We start from the raw sequence: 18,601 nt of genomic DNA on the forward strand, positions 1-18,601 counted from the left end.
TAAATTACGACGTAAAAACCGTGCACCGATCGTGCTCGGGTTCTAGGTCAGGTGGATTTAAGCGTAAGACGTGATCCGAAACAGCGTAAATGGATACGAATTTTAGCGTAAATCAATGATCTGTTTTAAAACGACGAATGTGGCACTTGCTTTTTAGTGGAAGCGTAAAATGCAATAAGAAAGAACCCAAGACAAAATCTTTTTTTTGCCGACCTATACATGCGACATGGGGGTGAATTAATAACTTAACGAACCCAAAACAAGAAAGAAAACGATGAAGCCATTTGCTGTTCCTGAATCTTGATCCGTCACGCTCACGCCCGACCATGGAACTGAGGTTAGAAGAGTAGCCACTAGACAATACAGAGGGCACGGCGGTCAGAAGAACAAGAACTTGGACTTGGAGATGCATCTGAAGGGGAGCACGGTGCCGTTGGGCCAGAAGAAGCGGAGCTGGCACGCCAGGCGCGTCCACTGGTCGACGCCGACGATCCCCGCGACCTTCCATCGCGTCTGGGCCTCCCCATCCACCCGGAACGGCACCACGCCGTCGCGGAGCGCGGCCTCCATGGCGGCGCTGCCGGCGTCGCCCAGCGGGGCGCCCTGCGCGCGCGCCACGTACGCCAGCGGGAGGACGCCCCTGGCGGGCACGCGGAACGGGTAGGCGCGGAGCACCGCCAGCCCGCCCGCACCGCCAAGTACGGCACGCGGGGCTGCAGCAGCAACACCACCACAAGGACGGCCACGGCGCCCAGCAGCACCATGAACAGCACCACCGCCGCCCACTCCGCCGCGCCCGACCGGTGCCTCCTGAAGCTGTACCGCCGCAGACGCTGAGGCTCCTCCTCGCGCCCCCTCCACGACCGCCAATCCGCCGGCTGGAGAGTGCCCCGGCGGCCGGGGCTCTCCTGCTCACGGGCGCCTGCTCGCACGCCCGAGAGAACCGCCGCCGCCGCTAAAACCTAATCCCTGGCGGCGTGGGGGTGTTTTTATAGTGACGGCGTGGGACCGGATAATTGTGAGCGCGTGGGCAGGATCGTGGGCCCGATTCACGTAATATGCGCAGACTATATTTGTATAAACTGATACACACATCAGCATAACTCGTATTATAATTTAGCGTAAGCACAGGTATGTACAATAAGCCAAAAAGTGTTCGTGCGGTCTGCACACCTGGTCAGGGCTTCCTGTAGTTAAATAGAGCCCAGGGCTCTAAATACTATATATATATATATATATATATATATATATATATATATATATATATATATATATATATATATATATATATATATTATCTTTGTAAGTCATTTTAGGGTGGGTGAACACTATTCGTCACTAAGGTAATGATCACTTGTTCTAAAATGACTTAACAAATCTTTACTAATTATTTAATTATTGTAGGGTGGATGGCCACTCTGGAATGATTTAATAATAATAAAAAATGACTTAATAATTAATACAAAATTGTTATGCCAATCCTATATGGTAATGAGTGTTATTTCAGGTTTGTAATTTAGGTTTAGATAGATAAGGTAACTTAATTACGACAATGTCACTGATGCTAGATCATTTATTCATCTAGAAGGTTTACGAAATTAATTATATCAGCCATACGGTTGCATTGGTCCAGCAAGTCAATTTCTTAACCTCCAAGCATATGACCAAGCCCATTACACCATTACATTGTTGGATCCGCCCCTCGTATTATTGTAGCCTGTTGGCTGTGACCAGCTCCAAATTAACCAATCCATCGGGAGGAAGAGAACTGCTACTATGGCGAGCCTCCTCCAGAAGTCCGTAGACGCTGTAGAATGGGACGCTGAGGACATCTCCGGCAGGCTGGGCCTGGTCTTGCATGCCGCCTTCCTCTTCGCCGGTTTCCAGCCCTACGGCAGACAGCCACGGTCGGGATACCTTCTGAAGAAGCAATCACGCAAGAGGGGAGGCTCGGCGTGCCTCTCCCGACTGTACACCGCGCCAGAGCTTGCGCAGCGTGAGGGCGCAGACGCTGCCGTGCTGATGTTGTGTGTGCAGGGAAGCAACGTGGCGCTCCTCGTGTTCATCACCACCGACGGCGACGACACGCCGGAGGACGTGTACCTGGAACATCTGGATCTCGAGATCGTGAGACCGCTCCTCTCCCGCAGCCTTGGGGGCGTGGAGCCATGGGCGTCGCGGATCTGTAAGTCGCTCGCCAACGGCGTGTGTTGGTGCTTCCTCGACAAGCTGTGCCGCAGGAACGGTCTGGCGCTGAGCGGCTTCTCGTCCCTGCACGACGACCTCAAGGCTGTGGTCTTGGCAAAGCTCACCGACGGCAAGGACCTTGCGAGGGTGGAGTGCGTTAGCTCCCAGCTGAGGCTGCTCGTTGCGGAGCGCGACCACGAGCTGTGGAGGACCTTGTACAAGGCCCTACCTGCGGGCCGGCGCAGGGGCTGGTGGTGGTCTCTGCGGTGGTTCCTCCCCAACGCCGAGAGCTCCGACGATGAGACTCTCGATGTCGCATCGACCTGGAAGGACAAGTACGTGGAGGCCATGCGGCGTCCCTATCCCTATCGTATGTCGTTCAGGTCGCGCTCGTGGTACTTCGATCCTGTTGATTGGCGGAGGGACCTGTTGTCACAACCCCTTGGTTACTGGTTCGTCCAAGATCCGCCGGAGGAGGACGAGGAGAAGACGAACCCTCCAAGGGTCGACAGAAGCGGCGGCGGCCACCGCCGGAAGCTGGCACGGAACGACTTCAAGAAGTGGCATGGTGGCGGCGCGATCCACTCGCCGTCGTCACGCTATCGGTGGAAACATCGCTAGCTTGATGCCTTGATCTCATCATCATGCGCTGCTCATATGCGACTAATCGGTGCTGGAAGAAAAAAAGGACACGCTAAAGTTTCTGGAAAAGGAACATCTAGATTATGGAATGGTTTAATCGAAATTTAGTGTTGAAACTATCATAGATTTTAGTCAGTGTCTTGGTCTTATGGCATTTCTGCTTGATACGAGTGACGGGCTTGTATTGCACTAGTACAAATAAGTTCAAAGCCTGCGGCACGTTGAACTTTTCACTGGCGGTTTCCGTTATCAAACGCCAGTGAAAGAAACAGGTGGGCCCGGCTTTAAAAACCGCCAGTGGAAACCTATTTCCACTGGCGGTTATCTTAACACAACCGCCAGTGGAAATAGGATGTTTCCACTGGCGGTTGTGTAACACAAACCGCCAGTGAAAATTGATTTCCACTGGCGGTTATCTTAACTTAACCGCCAGTGGAAACATCCTATTTCCACTGGCGGTTTTTAAAGATAACCGCCAGTGGAAATCAATTTTCACTGGCGGTTTTTAAAGACAACCGCCAGTGAAGTGTCTGTTATAAATACCCCTCTTCCCCCGACAGTGAACTGTATGCTCGCAGCCAACTTCCATTGGAGGCGATTTTGGAGGTCCAGAATTCACAAAATACATGGGGAGAGGTTTTGATCTTCATTTTTTGGAAGAAGATTGCTAAGAAAGGTTGGTTTATGTTGCTAATGTCAATTTTTATTCATTTTTGCTCAATTTTAGCCACATTTTGGATCTAGGGTTTCACCATTGGAGAGAGAGTGTATCCTCTCTCAATTTTAGCCACATTTTAGCCACATTTTTGCTCTATTCGCTCAAATAAAGTTGTTTAATATGGTTAGATTTTGTCTATCCTCTCTCCTTTTTCATGTTTAGTTCTCAAATCAGTTTATCCATGACATATTAAGTTGTTTAATGAATGGTTCATGTGTTGTGTGGAGAGAGAAGAAGATAGGTTTGATAATTAAGATTGTTTTTATTAGTTGCTATGGTTTAATTATGTTTTAATTGCCAATTATTGTTTATCTTTGCTCAATTTTGGAACTAGGCCTTCACCATGTGTTAAAGAGAAGAGTATGGCTAGGAAAGTTTAGTTTTATGTTCCTCTTGCCAACTTTTGTTCATTTTCCTTAAATTTAGCCACATTTTGGATATAGGGTTTCACCCCTTCATCCTTCCCAACAGGTGGTGATGGAGAGGACATCCTGGATGTATAACTTATCAAGGCTAGATCCATCATACATATCCGAGGTCCATAAGTTTATTGATGTCGCTACGAACCATGCTTGGAGAACAAAGACAAAACACATATATTGTCCATGCATGGACTGCAAAAATGCTGCTGTATTTAATGACACAGAACAAATCATATCTCATCTGGTATGCCGAGGATTTATGAAGGATTACACAATTTGGACAAAGCATGGAGAGGGTAGCTCTTCGCCTTATACGACTGGAAACCCTGAGAACATCGACGACAGATTTCAGTTCGTTCACGAGACACACCAACCTCTTCCACAGAGCGAACATGTAGTGCAAAATGTTACTGATCATGGTTACGCTCGAGGAAATGAACATGATAGACCTCATGTTCTGCCAAGTGTTATGGATGAGGAAGATGCAGAGTTGCTAGAGGCAATGTTGCGTCGTCATACAGATCAATCGATGTTCTTAATGAAAGGTATGGAGTCCCTGAAGAAGGCAGCAGAAGAGCCTTTGTACGACGAGTCTAAGGGTTGTACCAAAGAGTTCACGACGCTCCGGTCTGTGCTAAAGCTGTTGATGTTAAAAGCTAAATATGGTGTGTCTGATGCTGGCTTCGATGCGTTCTTGAGTATTATCGCAGACATGCTTCCAAAGGAGAACAATGTGCCTGCTAACACGTACTATGCAAAGAAACTAATCAGTCCGCTCACTATGGGTGTGGAGAAGATCCACGCGTGTAGAAATCACTGTATCCTTTATCGAGGTGATGATTATAAAGACTTGGAGAGCTGCCCAAAGTGCGGTGCAAGTAGGTACAAGACGAATAAAGACTATCGAGAGGACGAAGAGTGTGTTGCATCCGTGTCTAAAGGGAAGAAGCGAAAGAAAGCCCAAAAAAATACTTCAAAATCCACGAGCAAAGAAAAAGAAGTAGACTATTATGCGCTCAAAAAGATTCCTGCTTTGGTGATGTGGTACCTCCCCGTCGTCGATCGATTGAGGTGTTTGTTCGCTAATCCTGAGGATGCCAGACTTATGAGCTGGCATGCTTCTGATGAGCACAAAAACGATGGGAAGCTTCGACATCCAGCCGATGGGAAGCAGTGGCAAGATTTCAATGACAACCACCGAGACTTTGCCGATGAACCGAGAAATGTTAGGTTCGCACTGAGTACTGATGGAATGAACCCATTTGCTGAGAGGAGCAGCAAGCATAGCACATGGCCGGTGATCCTCACCATATACAACCTTCCTCCATGGTTGATGCAGAAACGGAAGTACATTTTGCTAACCATCCTTATTTCTGGACCTACACAACCTGGAGTTGACATGGATGTATTTTTGGAGCCCTTAATGGAGGATATGAAAATATTGTGGGAAACAGGTGTTCAAATGTTGGATGAGTATCGTAAAGGTTCATTCACGCTGAGAGCAATTCTTTTTGTTACGATCAACGATTACCCTGCTCTCTTCACATTATCAGGCCAGTTTAAGGGAAAGGTTGGTTGCACAGTATGCATTGATGGAACTGCTTACGTATCCCTTGCTGCATCTAGGAAGATAGTTTACATGAGGCACAGACGCTTTTTATTGGAAGGACACAGGTACCGCATGCGAAAGATGGATAAGTACTTCGACAATAATGGTGAACTACATTCTACTGCTCCATCGGGTAACAATAGAGGTCATAGAGTTTTTGAAATAGTCAGGAATATCAAGTTTGTTTTCGGGAAGAAGACAAAAGACGGAAAAACAAGGAAGGATGTCAAACCAGCTTCGGGGGCTATATTCAAGAAGAAATCTATTTTCTTCGAGTACTTGCCTTACTGGAAAGAGTTAGATGTGCGGCATGCGATCGATGGTATGCACGTTCAGAAGAACGTGTTTGAAAGCATAATGGGCACCTTGCTAGACATAAAGGGCAAAACAAAAGAAGGGCTCAATTCACGCATGGACTTGGTAGATTTAGGCATAAAAAAGGAACTACATCCCGTTCTTCAAGAAAATGGGAAGTACCATCTCCCAGCAGCAAGCTACAATCTCAATGTAGATGAGAAACATGCGATGTGTGTTTGGCTTAAGAATTTGAAAGTCCCATCCGGATTCTGCTCTAGCATACGGAGTATTGTGTCAATGAAAGACCTGACAATCACCAACTACAACTCACATGATTGCCATGTCATGCTGACTACATTCCTACCTATTGCCATCAGGGCTATAAATCCTTTGTTTTTAAAGATGGCAATCACACGGTTGTGCTACTTTTTCAACAGGATTTCACAAAAGGTAATTGGCCGTGATGAGTTGGCATCTCTTCAGGAATTCGCAGTGGAGACAATATCACAGTTTGAGATGTGTTTCCCTCCATCGTTCTTTGATATTATGGTGCACCTTGTGGTGCACTTGGTGCCACAAATAGAGGCATTGGGTCCTATGTACTTGCATGAAATGTGGACGTATGAGCGTTTCATGTCAATACTGAATGGCTATGTATCAACCCGTGCTCGTCCTGAGGCATCCATGATAGAGGGGTACTGTACCGAAGAGGCCATTGAGTCCGGAGGTCCATTCTGCAATAGTATCCTAAAAGACCAGGTTGCAATAGGTCTGCCTCCGTCACGACACGAGGGTAGACTGTATGGAAGCGGGAGGATGGGACGGAAATCTTTCATCCCACCGGATTACGATATAGTACTTGAGGCACATCAGAGCATCCTACATCAGCTAACGATAATGGAGCCATTTATCCAACAACACATCAATGAGCTTCGCGAGCAAAATCCTGGGCATACGAATGATTGGGTAATGAAGCAACATAAGCAGCGATTCAACACATGGCTAATGGCGAAGGACATTCCACGTGGAGAAACAATAGAAGAACAAACCATCAAGGGCTTGGCATCTGGACCATCACGCCAGGTCACAACATGGCAAACCTATGACATTAGTGGATTCACATTTTGTACCAAGTCCAAGGACAAAAAGAGCATGTCACAAAATAGTGGTGTTCGATGCGAGGCCATAGATGATGAAACTGGTGAGATTATAACATATTTTGGCTTTATTGAGGACATATGGGAACTAGACTATGGTACATTTCAGATCTCGGTTTTCCGATGTCAATGGGTTGAAGACAAACATGTCACGGTAGACAACTATGGGGTCAGAGTTCTTGATCTAAGTAAGGTAGGTTACAAAGATGACCCATGGATCCTTGCTAATCGTGCTGCACAGGTCTTCTATGCTGAACAGATCATTTCTAACAATGAGAAGAAAAGCACCGACAAACCGAAGCATGTAGTTTTTCCTGGAAAACAACAAGCTATAGGAGTTGATGGTGTATCTGATTTAGAGGATTTTAACCAGTTCAACGACATGTCTCTTTTCATAGACCATCCAACCAAGATAAGGAACGTTGAGCGAAGCATCCCACGCAATTCGTTGCCCTGGGTACGCCACGATGGACAAGGCAGAACAATAGCTTCCTAGATCATATACTTGTCATGTAATTGATTATTGTTAGGACTTGTCATGTAATTGATTATTGTTAGGACTTTGCACATCCAGAATGCCCGTTCTTGCACTGATTTTACACAGAGCAGAACATCATGCTGGAGCCTACCGATCAATATGTACTGTATATATACATGCATGGTAATCTGACTTGCCATGAAAACTTCGGACTGGAAGGGTAGACAGCAGATGTCGCACTCCAGCGCGTCCTTCTCCACGGATAGTGTCACAGTCGCCTCTTCCTCATCTTCCAACCCCGTCTCTTTAGAGTGCAGCCTTCTTTAGAGTGCGGCCGGCAGAGGAAGCCGTGGTCTTTTTCCCAGTCATGGTTTATCACCTAGAAAGGTAAATAAAAGCAGAGAAGATTATTCGACTAATATATATCAGGCAGTAAGAAACAACCATCTCCAACGGTGACGAGAGACGCAAAGCCAAGAGACAACATAGGATTTAATTCATACAGTGGGAGTGAAGACGAAGATACGCGAAGCAAGGAGACTACATAGGATTTAAACACTGCAATTGAATGCTCTCACTGAGTGGAGGAGCCGAGGAGGCCGCGCAGGCCTGCCCGTCAGCCGTTTCCGACGTCTCACTGAGACGTCTCGACCTCGGATCGAGGTGCTCGAGGATCGGGGTCCACGTGAACCCACCGGCACCTTCGGCGGTTTCTGCTTCCTAGCCCTAGGATTGGAGCCTTCTCTAGTTCTCTTGAGTTGAGCCTCGACTACTCCGGCGGGGGAAAGTGTACTGCTGCAGCAGCACTGGAGCGCAGAAGTCGAAGTCTTCTTTGATCAATCGAGTCAATCAAAGAAGTTGCATTTTGTTGTCGTCTCACCAGGCAGGCTATCTGATCGGCGACATGTCTGAATGTCGTATCAGGCTTTATCGATCATCTCCACAGGTATTATATACTCTACTTCTCATTGAACTCTAGAGGTGCCCACAGCATTTTGTGATAAAGAGGAGAGAGAGAGAGAGAGGAGAGATAGAGGAGAGAGAGAGAGGGAAGAGATAGAGGAGAGAGAGGAGAGATAGAGGAGAGAGAGAGATAGAGGAGAGAGAGGAGAGATAGAGGAGAGAGTATACTTAATATATAAAAACTATACTAATTAAATATATAAAAAGTATACTAAACAATATATAAAAAACTATGTTAAAATAATAACAAAAAACAATTTCTACTGGCGGTTGTCATATAGAACCGCCAGTAGAAATGGCTTCTACAGTCTGTGGAAGCCATTTCTACTGGCGGTTCTCTATGACAACCGCCAGTAGAAATGGTTTCTACTGGCGGTTCTCGTTGTCAACCGCCAGTAGAAATGGCTTCTACAGTCTGTGGAAACCATTTCTACTGGCGGTTCTCGTTATCAACCGCCAGTAGAAATGGCGCCTATATAAAGGTGGCGCGCGGGAGCCGAAAATTTTACAAGTCCCTGGCGCCCTTTCACTTGAAGACGACGCCGTCAGGCTGCTGGATTTCGACCCCGAGGGTTTTCGCCGGCGATCGTCCCCGCGCCCGTCCCCACGCCGCCATTCCCGCCCCAGCACCGCCGTCTCCAGGTTTTTTCTCTTTCCCCTAATCTGTACCGCCGCCGTCTACTACCGCGCCGGGCCGCCGCCGCCGCCGCCGCGTTTTAGTACCTAGGGCACGCGCCGCCGCCGAGAGGGAGGAAGAGAGATGAAGGAGAGGGAGAGGGAAGAGAGAGGAGGGAGAGGGAGAGGGAGGAGAGAGGAGGGCGCACGCGCCGCCCGCCGCCGAGAGGGAGGAAGAGAGAGGAAGAGAGAGGGAGAGAGATAGAGGGAGGGAGAGGAGGGTGAGAGAGAGAGAGAGGAATTTTATACATTGTAATTTTATGTGTTCAAATGTATGTTGAATTCATATGTGTTCAAATGTATGTTGAAATGTATGTTGAAATGTATGGTGAGAGAGATAGAGGGAGGGAGAGGAGGGTGAGAGAGGGAGAGGAGGGTGAGAGAGAGAGGAATTTTATACATTGTAATTTTATGTGTTCAAATGTATGTTGAATTCATATGTGTTCAAATGTATGTTGAATATATACATTGTAATTTTATCCGTCACAACTCGATAATATACGTATCCGATCCGATCCGAATTCGATCTGAACTCGATAATTTCCGTACGACTCTCCCTCTCTCCCTCTCTATACGTCCTATGCGACTCTCCCTCTCTCCCTCTCCTCGTCCTATACGACTCTCCCTCTCTCTATACGTCCTATGCGACTCTCTCCCCTTCCTACACGATACTATACGACTATACGATACTATATGGTTAGGGTTTAGGGTTATGGTTAGGGTTAAGGTTAGGGTTAAGGGTTATAGTTAGGGTTAGGGTTAAGGATTAGGGTTAGGGTTAGGGTTAGGGTTAGGGTTAAGGGTTCGGGTTTTGGGTTAAGGGTTCGGGTTTTGGGTTAGGGTTAGGGTTTAGGGTTAGGGTTAGGGTTATGGGTCAGGGTGTTAGGGTTAGGGTTAGGGTTAGGGTTAAGGGTTCGGGTTTTGGGTTAAGGGTTCGGGTTTTGGGTTAGGGTTAGGGTTAGGGTTAAGGGTTTAGGGTTAGGGTTAGGGTTAGGGTTAGGGTTTTGGGTCAGGGTTAGAGTTAGGGTTAGGGTTAGGGTTAGGGTTAAGGGTTCGGGTTTTGGGTTAAGGGTTCGGGTTTTGGGTTAGGGTTAGGGTTAGGGTTAGGGTTAGGGTTGTGGGTCAGGGTTAGAGTTAGGGTTAGGGTTAGGGTTAGGGTTAAGGGTTCGGGTTTTGGGTTAGGGTTAGGGTTAGGGTTAGGGTTTTGGGTTAGGGTTAGGGTTAAGGGTTTAGTGCCCGCGAGGATGTATTTAATTATACTATTTGTTAAGATGAATTTAATTATTGCTTACGTTAATATGTGTTAATATGTATTTAATTATTGCTTATGTATTTGTATATATATAGCTCAATGAGTTCTCCGATCAAGGACCAAGGATTAGTGCCCGAGCACATGGACAAGAGTGTTGCTCAAGAACAATCTAGCAGTGAAGGATATGAAACGCCTAGCGACCCTTTTCCTACCACTAGCATAGATAGGGCCGCTCTCCGTGAGTTGCAACGTGACCCTACTTATGATCCACGAGAAGCTGAGGTAAAAGTACGCATCTTTAGCTTCGTATGTGTACCCTACTGATTTCACATGCATGATCTCTTGTGCATTTTATTACATGAATAGGAGGTCGTGTCTGAATTTCGTGCGATACTCGAAGAAGCCGTGGCACGATACGAAGACGTACCAGAGCCGACCCAAGACGCACCGGAACAGACCAAGACAACAACCGAGACATCAAGGAAAAGGAAGCAGAGCGATCGAAAAAGAGGTGACAGGGGGCTGAACAAATTTCCCGACAAAACATACAAAATCTCAGACGTGAGCCCGAAAGGTCAGCCCCTAGCTCCAGAAGAGGCACTACCTAAGTTTCGGAATGCACTTGGGTTTTTAGTTAGAGATAATCTTGACATAACAATACGACAGTGGAGAGATGTGTCAGATGATGTCAAGAATCAAATATGGAATAAGCTATTAATGAGGTTCGTTCTGCCTCGGGGTTCAGAAGAACTCGTGAAGGAATACACGATGAAGCAGCTTGCAATAAATTTCCGAAACTGGAGGTCTGAGATGAACACAAAGTTTGCAAAGAAAGGTCTGGACCCGACCAAAAAATATAAAATCTCAGCAGGTCAGTGGGCAGTATTTCTAGAGCAGAGGAGCAGCCCTGATTTCATATCTCTAAGTGAGGCAAATTCAGAACTATCAAAGAAGAACAAGTACCGCCACCACCTAGGCACAGGTGGTTACAAGCGTCAGCTTCCTAAATGGACACAAGAAGACGCCGAGAAGAAGGCTGCAGGGTTGCCGACGCTGTCCGAGCAACTTGGTGAAAGGGCGGCAAATTGGCTCCGTGCTAGAAAACCAAGGGAAACCGAGACCGGTGTATCTTTTGATGATCCCATTGTCGAAGAAGCGGCAAAAAACATATATACAATGGCAGCTAAGCAGAGCGAAGGAACTTTTAAGCCACAAAGGGAAAGAGACATCCTAACGGCTGGTCTCGGTAACCCTGAGCATCCTGGTCGTGTACGAGGAATCTCGTCTAAGGAAGGATGGAAGGAAGGATTCGGACCACAGTGGGAAGGTCTGTACAAGAAACGTGATCGATACAAGGAAGAGATCGCGGATTATTTTAAGGAGGAGGCCAAGAAAGAGTTCAAAGCCATGATGTCTCAAATGCTATCGAATCCTCCTCCAGAATTGATGCAACAGTTGGCGAGTGCGATGTCTGTTCAACAGATGACCACTCCACAGATACAAATAATTCCAGCAGCTCAACCGCCGGCTTCCACAGATTGTACGACATTACCAAGCTCTGTTGCTTCAACGGGAAATAAGGACCGTTATCCAGTTGATGACATCACAAGGCCTGTGGCGTGCACACTGGTTATAAGATATGGTATTAACAATAAACGTACAAAGATAGTAGCCACAGGCCTTGCGATCCCAGGACGCAAGTACCATGGAAACGATATTCCAGATGATTATTGCAAAGTAGAAGTGACGACGGTCGTCCAAGGATACGAGGACGACATGCTAGACATCCCTGGGCCCGAAGATATCGAGAAACTTGGACAAGCTATTAAGAATTTTATCCTTTGGCCTCGAAGGGATGTCGAATTGCTTGATTTGTCGAATTCGTCGCAGGCGTCGCAGGCCCAACCGTCTCCGCCTTCTCAAATTGCTGTTCCTATTGTACATCCATCCTCACCTCCTCAAACTTCACATGCTGCTCCTCATCCTTTTTCTGACCCACCGTCTCCGCCACAAGCATCACCATTCAGGGCTCCACCACCTTCTCCTCCCCATCCTCTTGGTGACCCACTGTCTACGCCACCATCAAGGGATCCACCTTCTCCACAGCCATCAAACGATCCACGGCCATCAAAGAAATCTAAACTTCCTATACCAAAATTGGTGTCCCCGTATCAGAAAAAGAAGAGTAAAGCTACTACTGCTGGCACAGTTAGGTTTTTGAAAGGGATTGGACGGAGCCTCACGTCACAAACTGTTGATTTGGCCGAGCACGAGGAGTCTGCAAAAAAGGCTGAGGCAACTGCCGCAAAGATAAAGAAGCCAACTAAGGCAGATTACAAAAACGTGCCTAAAAAATATGTGCCGGGCAGACCTCTGCTACCTCTTGACAAACTAAGAAAGGTCCCGGCTGGTGTTAAAAGGTTGCATGACTGGTACATGCGGGCATCATCGGTTGGCATCGACACCATCAGTGTGCATATACCAGACCATGCTTTTATTGGTTCGAACCAAAAGGCCGTTGTTACATTCGAGGACATGTGGTTAATGATGAACCTTCAGAGACTCGACGTGCAACTTGTAACGATGTTTGCATTGTAAGTGTCGCTCATACTTCCACATATGTGTGTTATTATTAGTGAGCTGTATAAAATTTCAATATCTGACATGCACGTGTGACTTGCAGAATGCAACATGATCAGCAGGAGATTCTTTACGGTACCAAGCCCAATGCTAGTGCCAGTAAAAGGGTTGGGTATCTCAACCCAATACTTATATCCGAGGAAAGCCACACTTTTAGAATCGGGAAAGACAACGATGAAATAAGGGGAAAGACGGACGAAGAAGTTGAGAAGCGTATAAAGGAAATGAAGAAGGATTTTGAAGCTCGATACGCCACATACATAGGACATGCAATGCTTCAATTTCAAGACAGGGAAGCCATAATGGCCCCGTACAACTTTAAGTAAGTGTGATTTTGCATAAATAAAATTAATAATTTCAATACACATGCATCACAAATTTGATTCGTACAGGGACCACTGGATATGCTTCCTCATTTATCCTAAGGTTGGAAAGGTGCTGGTGCTCGACTCCTTGAACTTCGACCCTTCGACATATGCAACATTCCTCAGCATCTTAGAGCTGTAAGCCTTTTCTATGCATGCATACTTTTATCGATTAAAATTTGAGAATAACATGGTGATTCTATTTGAGATCACAGTGCTTATAGATTCTATAAGATGAGAGGTGGAAAGTACGACCTGTCGAAAAAACTCGTGCCACTAGACATCCATCATCACTGGCCGGTAAGTATGTGATTTTATGAATACATATCATACACAATGTTGCAACTAAATAACCAATCTCCCGTTATGTAGTGCCACAAGCAACCACAAGGATCGGTCCTATGTGGATTCTATGCGTGCGAGTTCATGAGAGTGAACGGACGATACATCACGAACCCTGACAAGGTATTATTAGTAATAGTTAAGTATGTATTTATGTCATTAAAGATGCAAATGTGTTATTATTGAGTATAAATAGATGATGTTTATAAAATTCCTTTACAGCAATTTCAACGAGGAAACCCGGAGAACTTGACCGAAGCTGCATTGTATGGCATAGTCGAGGACCTCTGCACATTCATATTGAAAGAGGTCATTCCCGCAGAAGGAAAATATCACGATGCTTCCGGGACATTAGCTTTGCCAGAGTTCAGAATACTAACAGAAATTAGTAGATTATCTCTTAGCCGAGATAGTTATTAGAGCTTAGGTGAAAACTTATGATGTATAGAATGCATGAAGCATATATGGTTGTAAACAGAATACTTTGATGTATATAAATGTATGATAGAATTTAATTTCATGTTGCTTTCAATATCAATATAGATATATATATATATATGTTTGTGTGTGTGTAAATAAATATATATATAATTCAGTATTGTTTGAAATTTTGAAAAAAGGCGGGAAAACTTCCACTGGCGGTTTTATAAAGAAAACCGCCAGTGAAAAGTGCATTTACACTGGCGGTTTGCTTTATAAAACCGCCAGTGTAAATGCATTTCCACTGGCGGTTTTCTTTATTCAGCCGCCAGTGGAAATGCACTTTTCACTGGCGGTTCGTTAAGAAAACCGTCAGTGAAAATGCACTTTTCACTGGCGGTTCCAAAATAACCGCCAGTGGAAATGCTGATTTCCACTGACCCCTAGCACTGGCGGTACTGAAAAACGCCAGTGTAAATATGTTTAAAACCGCCACTATAGAGCTTCTGTGTACTAGTGTTGGTTGGTGGTTGCTACAAGATACTGTCGACAACTAAATTTTTTCTTTGTTGGTATTTTGTGACAGGTACTTTCTCTGTCCCACGATAATTGTCGTTTTAGCAATTGAAACGTCCCTCAAAAGAGTGTCATTTTAGGCACAACACAACCACACATGATAATTTATATACTTATGTTCGTCAGGCAGCTGTGTTTGCATTATTATTTTATATAGTTCAAAATAATTTAAGATGCAACTAAAATCACAAGGTAGCTTTTCCTAGGCTCGTAATAAGTGATAGCTAGTCCCTTGTACCAAATACACATGATATGTTAAACATGAAGATTGAACTGTAAGTAGAACTATTTTCTTGTCCGAAATATTATGTGAAAATAGCTGTGTGGCTAATAACTTTTTTTCGCAACAAAACAGGAACAAAGATAAACCATTGGAACATTGAATGTTCCTGAGTGCATTTTTTAAGTGACATTGGAGAGATAATTATAACTAAAAGCTGACACCAGATCAATTCAATAGAGAAACTGGATAGAGATTTGCCCATAAAACTTTGAAGTGCGTACATTTTGATAATACAGACTGCAAACTCATGGCCATGTATTTTACCGCAAGATAAGTACTACTAACTTAAAACCATATTACAAAACTTTCTTGTATATTGCCATGCCTCTCCAATCCGGATGCATGCAAACTGTATAGTGTGTAACTGTAGCTGCTAAGTCTTTCCCGTTGAATTCTTATCATCATGCTTCAGGTAACAAGAGAAATATTCAACCGACTCCTTGGACCTGCAGTGGCAATATACTTCAGTCTCACCTACCATGCTACCATCTAACGACTCCTTGGACCTGCAGTGGCAATATACTTTAGCTAAGAATATAGCGATAGCAGATTCTGATGCAATCATTTGATATGAAAAATGTTCAACAAATGATGCAGCCAATTCCATATAATCGTAGCCAAATTTGTTTTAAAAATAAACCTGGCCAACGGACAGTGCCGGTCCTGATATTTTAGGCTATCCGCACTTATTCTACCCTATTTCTCTACCCTAAAAGCAATATTCTGTCCTAATCAGCGAGATTCTCTACCCTATACTACAATCCTCCGCACTCATCTCTACCCTATATTTCCACCCTATACCAACTACCCTTCTCTTTCTTCTCCACACTCTCCTTACCATACGGTGACCTGGCCTGCCACGTGAAGAAAGAGAAGCGGTAGGGGAGCGACGGCAGCAACTCCATAGCTGAGGTGAGAGAACGTTCACCCTACCATACGGTGAGGTTTAGAGCACACCGCTGCAGCATTCGGGTTACCCTATACCTCACTCTAAAGCTTTAGGGAGAGCTTCCCAGTACCTCACTGCGCCCAGCCTTAGAAGCCCAGGACAAGACTTATAAATGAGACCTTTATAATAATAATTATTACATATAAATATAGTATATATATATTGTCTACAACTGTGCGAGAAATAGAGATGAAATGTCAAACGTCATTGTCTCGTTGTACGCTGAGAGTCTAGATGGTTGGGCCTGAGACTATGAAGTACTACTACTAGAATATAGAAATCAAGATTGATAGGTTATGCCTAATTATCCTTGCTTGTTGCTGTCGTGTTGTTGACTTATAATTAGGCCTTTACAAATTTTATAGAGCTAGCAGACAAACGTATACAATATATATATTGTTATTTCGTACATGATGTGAGGCCCCACTAATCTTGGGGCCCTGGTCGGGGGCACTGCTCGACCCCCGCCAGGGCCGGCGCTGCCAACGGAACCAAGCACCCCCAAAAAATTGTATATTAGATGAACATACATTTCTCAGAGAAAACAAACCTTTTAGCCCTCTTTGGGTCAAGAAGAGCAAGCTTAGCAAACCTTTTAGCCTCTTTGGGTCAAGAAGAGCAAGCTTAGCCAATTTCCCTGCAAGCACTGGTTTCTTGGCCTTAGCATGTGACACCCCCTTCATCCCTTTCATGGTGCCCCACCAGCTATTCCGCGGTCTGGCTGTGAAAGGGAAATGTGCCCTTGGGCCATTTCTAAGTATTTTGGTGATTTAGTGTCCAACACAAGTGCCTAAGTGTAAAATGGTGGACAAAGTACAATTCAAGTATAAAGGTATGTTTCTCAGACTTAGTACATTGTTTTTGAGACTAATGTATTGTGTCTAAGTGCTGGAAACAGGAGAAATCGAATTGAAGAGAGATGGCCTTGTTCAGCCAAAGCCAGCTCTGTCTGGGTGCACCGGACTGTCCGGTGGTGCACCGGACAGTGTCCGGTGCGCCAGGCTGGCTCAGGCGAATTTGCAGCTCTCGGAAAGAAATAAACGGCGTACGACTATAATTCACCGGACTGTCCGGTGTGCACCGGACAGTGTCCGGTGAGCCAACGGTCACCGGGCCAACGGTTGGCCGCTTAATCCGGGCGCGACGCGTGGCCGAGCCAACGGCTAGGAGGGGGCACCGGACTGTCCGGTGTGCACTGGACAGTGTCTGGTGCGCCAACGGCTCCAAGGCTGCCAACGGTCGGCTTCGCCAAATAAGGAAGGAAATCGGCACCGGACAGTGTCCGGTGGTGCACCGGACTGTCCGGTGCGCCAGGCGACAAAAGGAAAGAATTGCCTTCCCAGATTGCTCTCAACGGCTCCTAGCTGCCTTAGGGCTATAAAAGGGTCCCCTAGGCGCATGGAGGAGAATACCAAGCATTCCTTGAGCAATCTTGATCACTCACACTCCACTCTTGCGCACTTGTTCGACATTCTAGTGATTTGAGCTCTGTTCTAGTGTGCTAGTCTTTTGAGCTTAAGTGTGGGTCTTGTGTGTGCGTATTTGCTGTGATCTTTGTGTCTTGTGTGAGTTGCTAATCCCTCCCTTACTATGTGCTTCTTTGTGAACATCTTTGTAAGGGCGAGAGACTCCAAGTTATGGAGATTCCTCGCGGACGGGATTAAGAAAAGCAAAGCAAAACACCGTGGTATTCAAGTGGGTCTTTGGACCGCTTGAGAGGGGTTGATTGCAACCCTCGTCCGTTGGGACGCCACAACGTGGAGTAGGCAAGCGTTGGTCTTGGCCGAACCACGGAATAACCACCGTGCCATCTCTGTGATTGATATCTTTGTGGTTATTGTGTTTTGTTGAGACTCCTCTCTAGCCACTTGGCGATTATTGTGCTAACACTTAACCAAGTTTTTGTGGCTTAAGTTTCGAGTTTCACAGGATCACCTATTCACCCCCCTCTAGGTGCTCTCAATTGGTATCAGAACCGTTCTCTTCAAGAAAGGGACTAACAGCCCGAAGAGATGGATCCTAAGGGCAAGGGGATTGTGATCAATGACAAGGAGAAGGAGTCATTCGTCAACGAGTCCAAGGATGACAAGCCTACCGACTCGGGCTCGGGCCACAAACGAAAGGATGGGAAGAAGAAGAAGACAAGGCGCATCAAGGAGATCGTCTACTACGACGACAGCGACGAGTCCACTTCTTCCCAAAAGGACAACGACGACAACGACTACGAGAGAAGGAAACCGGTTAAATCGAACTTTTCTTTTGACTACTCTCGTATTCCGCAAAGTACAAATGCTCATTTGCTCTCCATTCCACTTGGCAAACCTCCTCACTTTGATGGAGAGGACTACGGATTTTGGAGCCACAAAATGCGTAGTCACCTGTTCTCTCTCCATCCGAGCATATGGGAAATTGTGGAAAGTGGAATGAAATTTGATAGCTCGGATAGTCCTATGTTTATCAATGAACATATTCATAGAAATGCACAAGCTACTACTGTGTTGTTAGCCTCTTTGTGCAGGGACGAGTATCATAAGGTGAGCGGCTTGGACAATGCCAAGCAGATCTAGGACACCCTCAGGATCTCACATGAGGGGAACGACGTCACCTTACTCACCAAAATGGAGTT

General features: G+C 45.8%; 1 protein-coding gene across 1 annotated transcript; it reads left to right on the plus strand.

Moving 5' to 3' along the window:
- Positions 1-1,616: 1,616 nt before the first annotated feature.
- On the plus strand, positions 1,617-2,999 carry LOC103626276 (uncharacterized). Its single transcript, XM_008646665.2, has one exon. It carries the CDS (start codon positions 1,777-1,779, stop codon positions 2,806-2,808), a length of 1,032 nt encoding a protein of 343 aa, XP_008644887.1. The 5' UTR covers positions 1,617-1,776; the 3' UTR covers positions 2,809-2,999.
- Positions 3,000-18,601: the final 15,602 nt, after the last annotated feature.

The sequence above is a fragment of the Zea mays genome, chromosome 5, assembly GCF_902167145.1.
Source record: "Zea mays cultivar B73 chromosome 5, Zm-B73-REFERENCE-NAM-5.0, whole genome shotgun sequence".
NCBI classification, from domain to species: Eukaryota; Viridiplantae; Streptophyta; class Magnoliopsida; order Poales; family Poaceae; genus Zea; species Zea mays.

What these genes read in the sequence shown, in the direction of transcription:
- LOC103626276 (XM_008646665.2), top strand. Translation starts at nt 1,777, where the DNA reads ATGGCGAGCCTCCTCCAGAAGTCCGTAGACGCTGTAGAATGGGACGCT.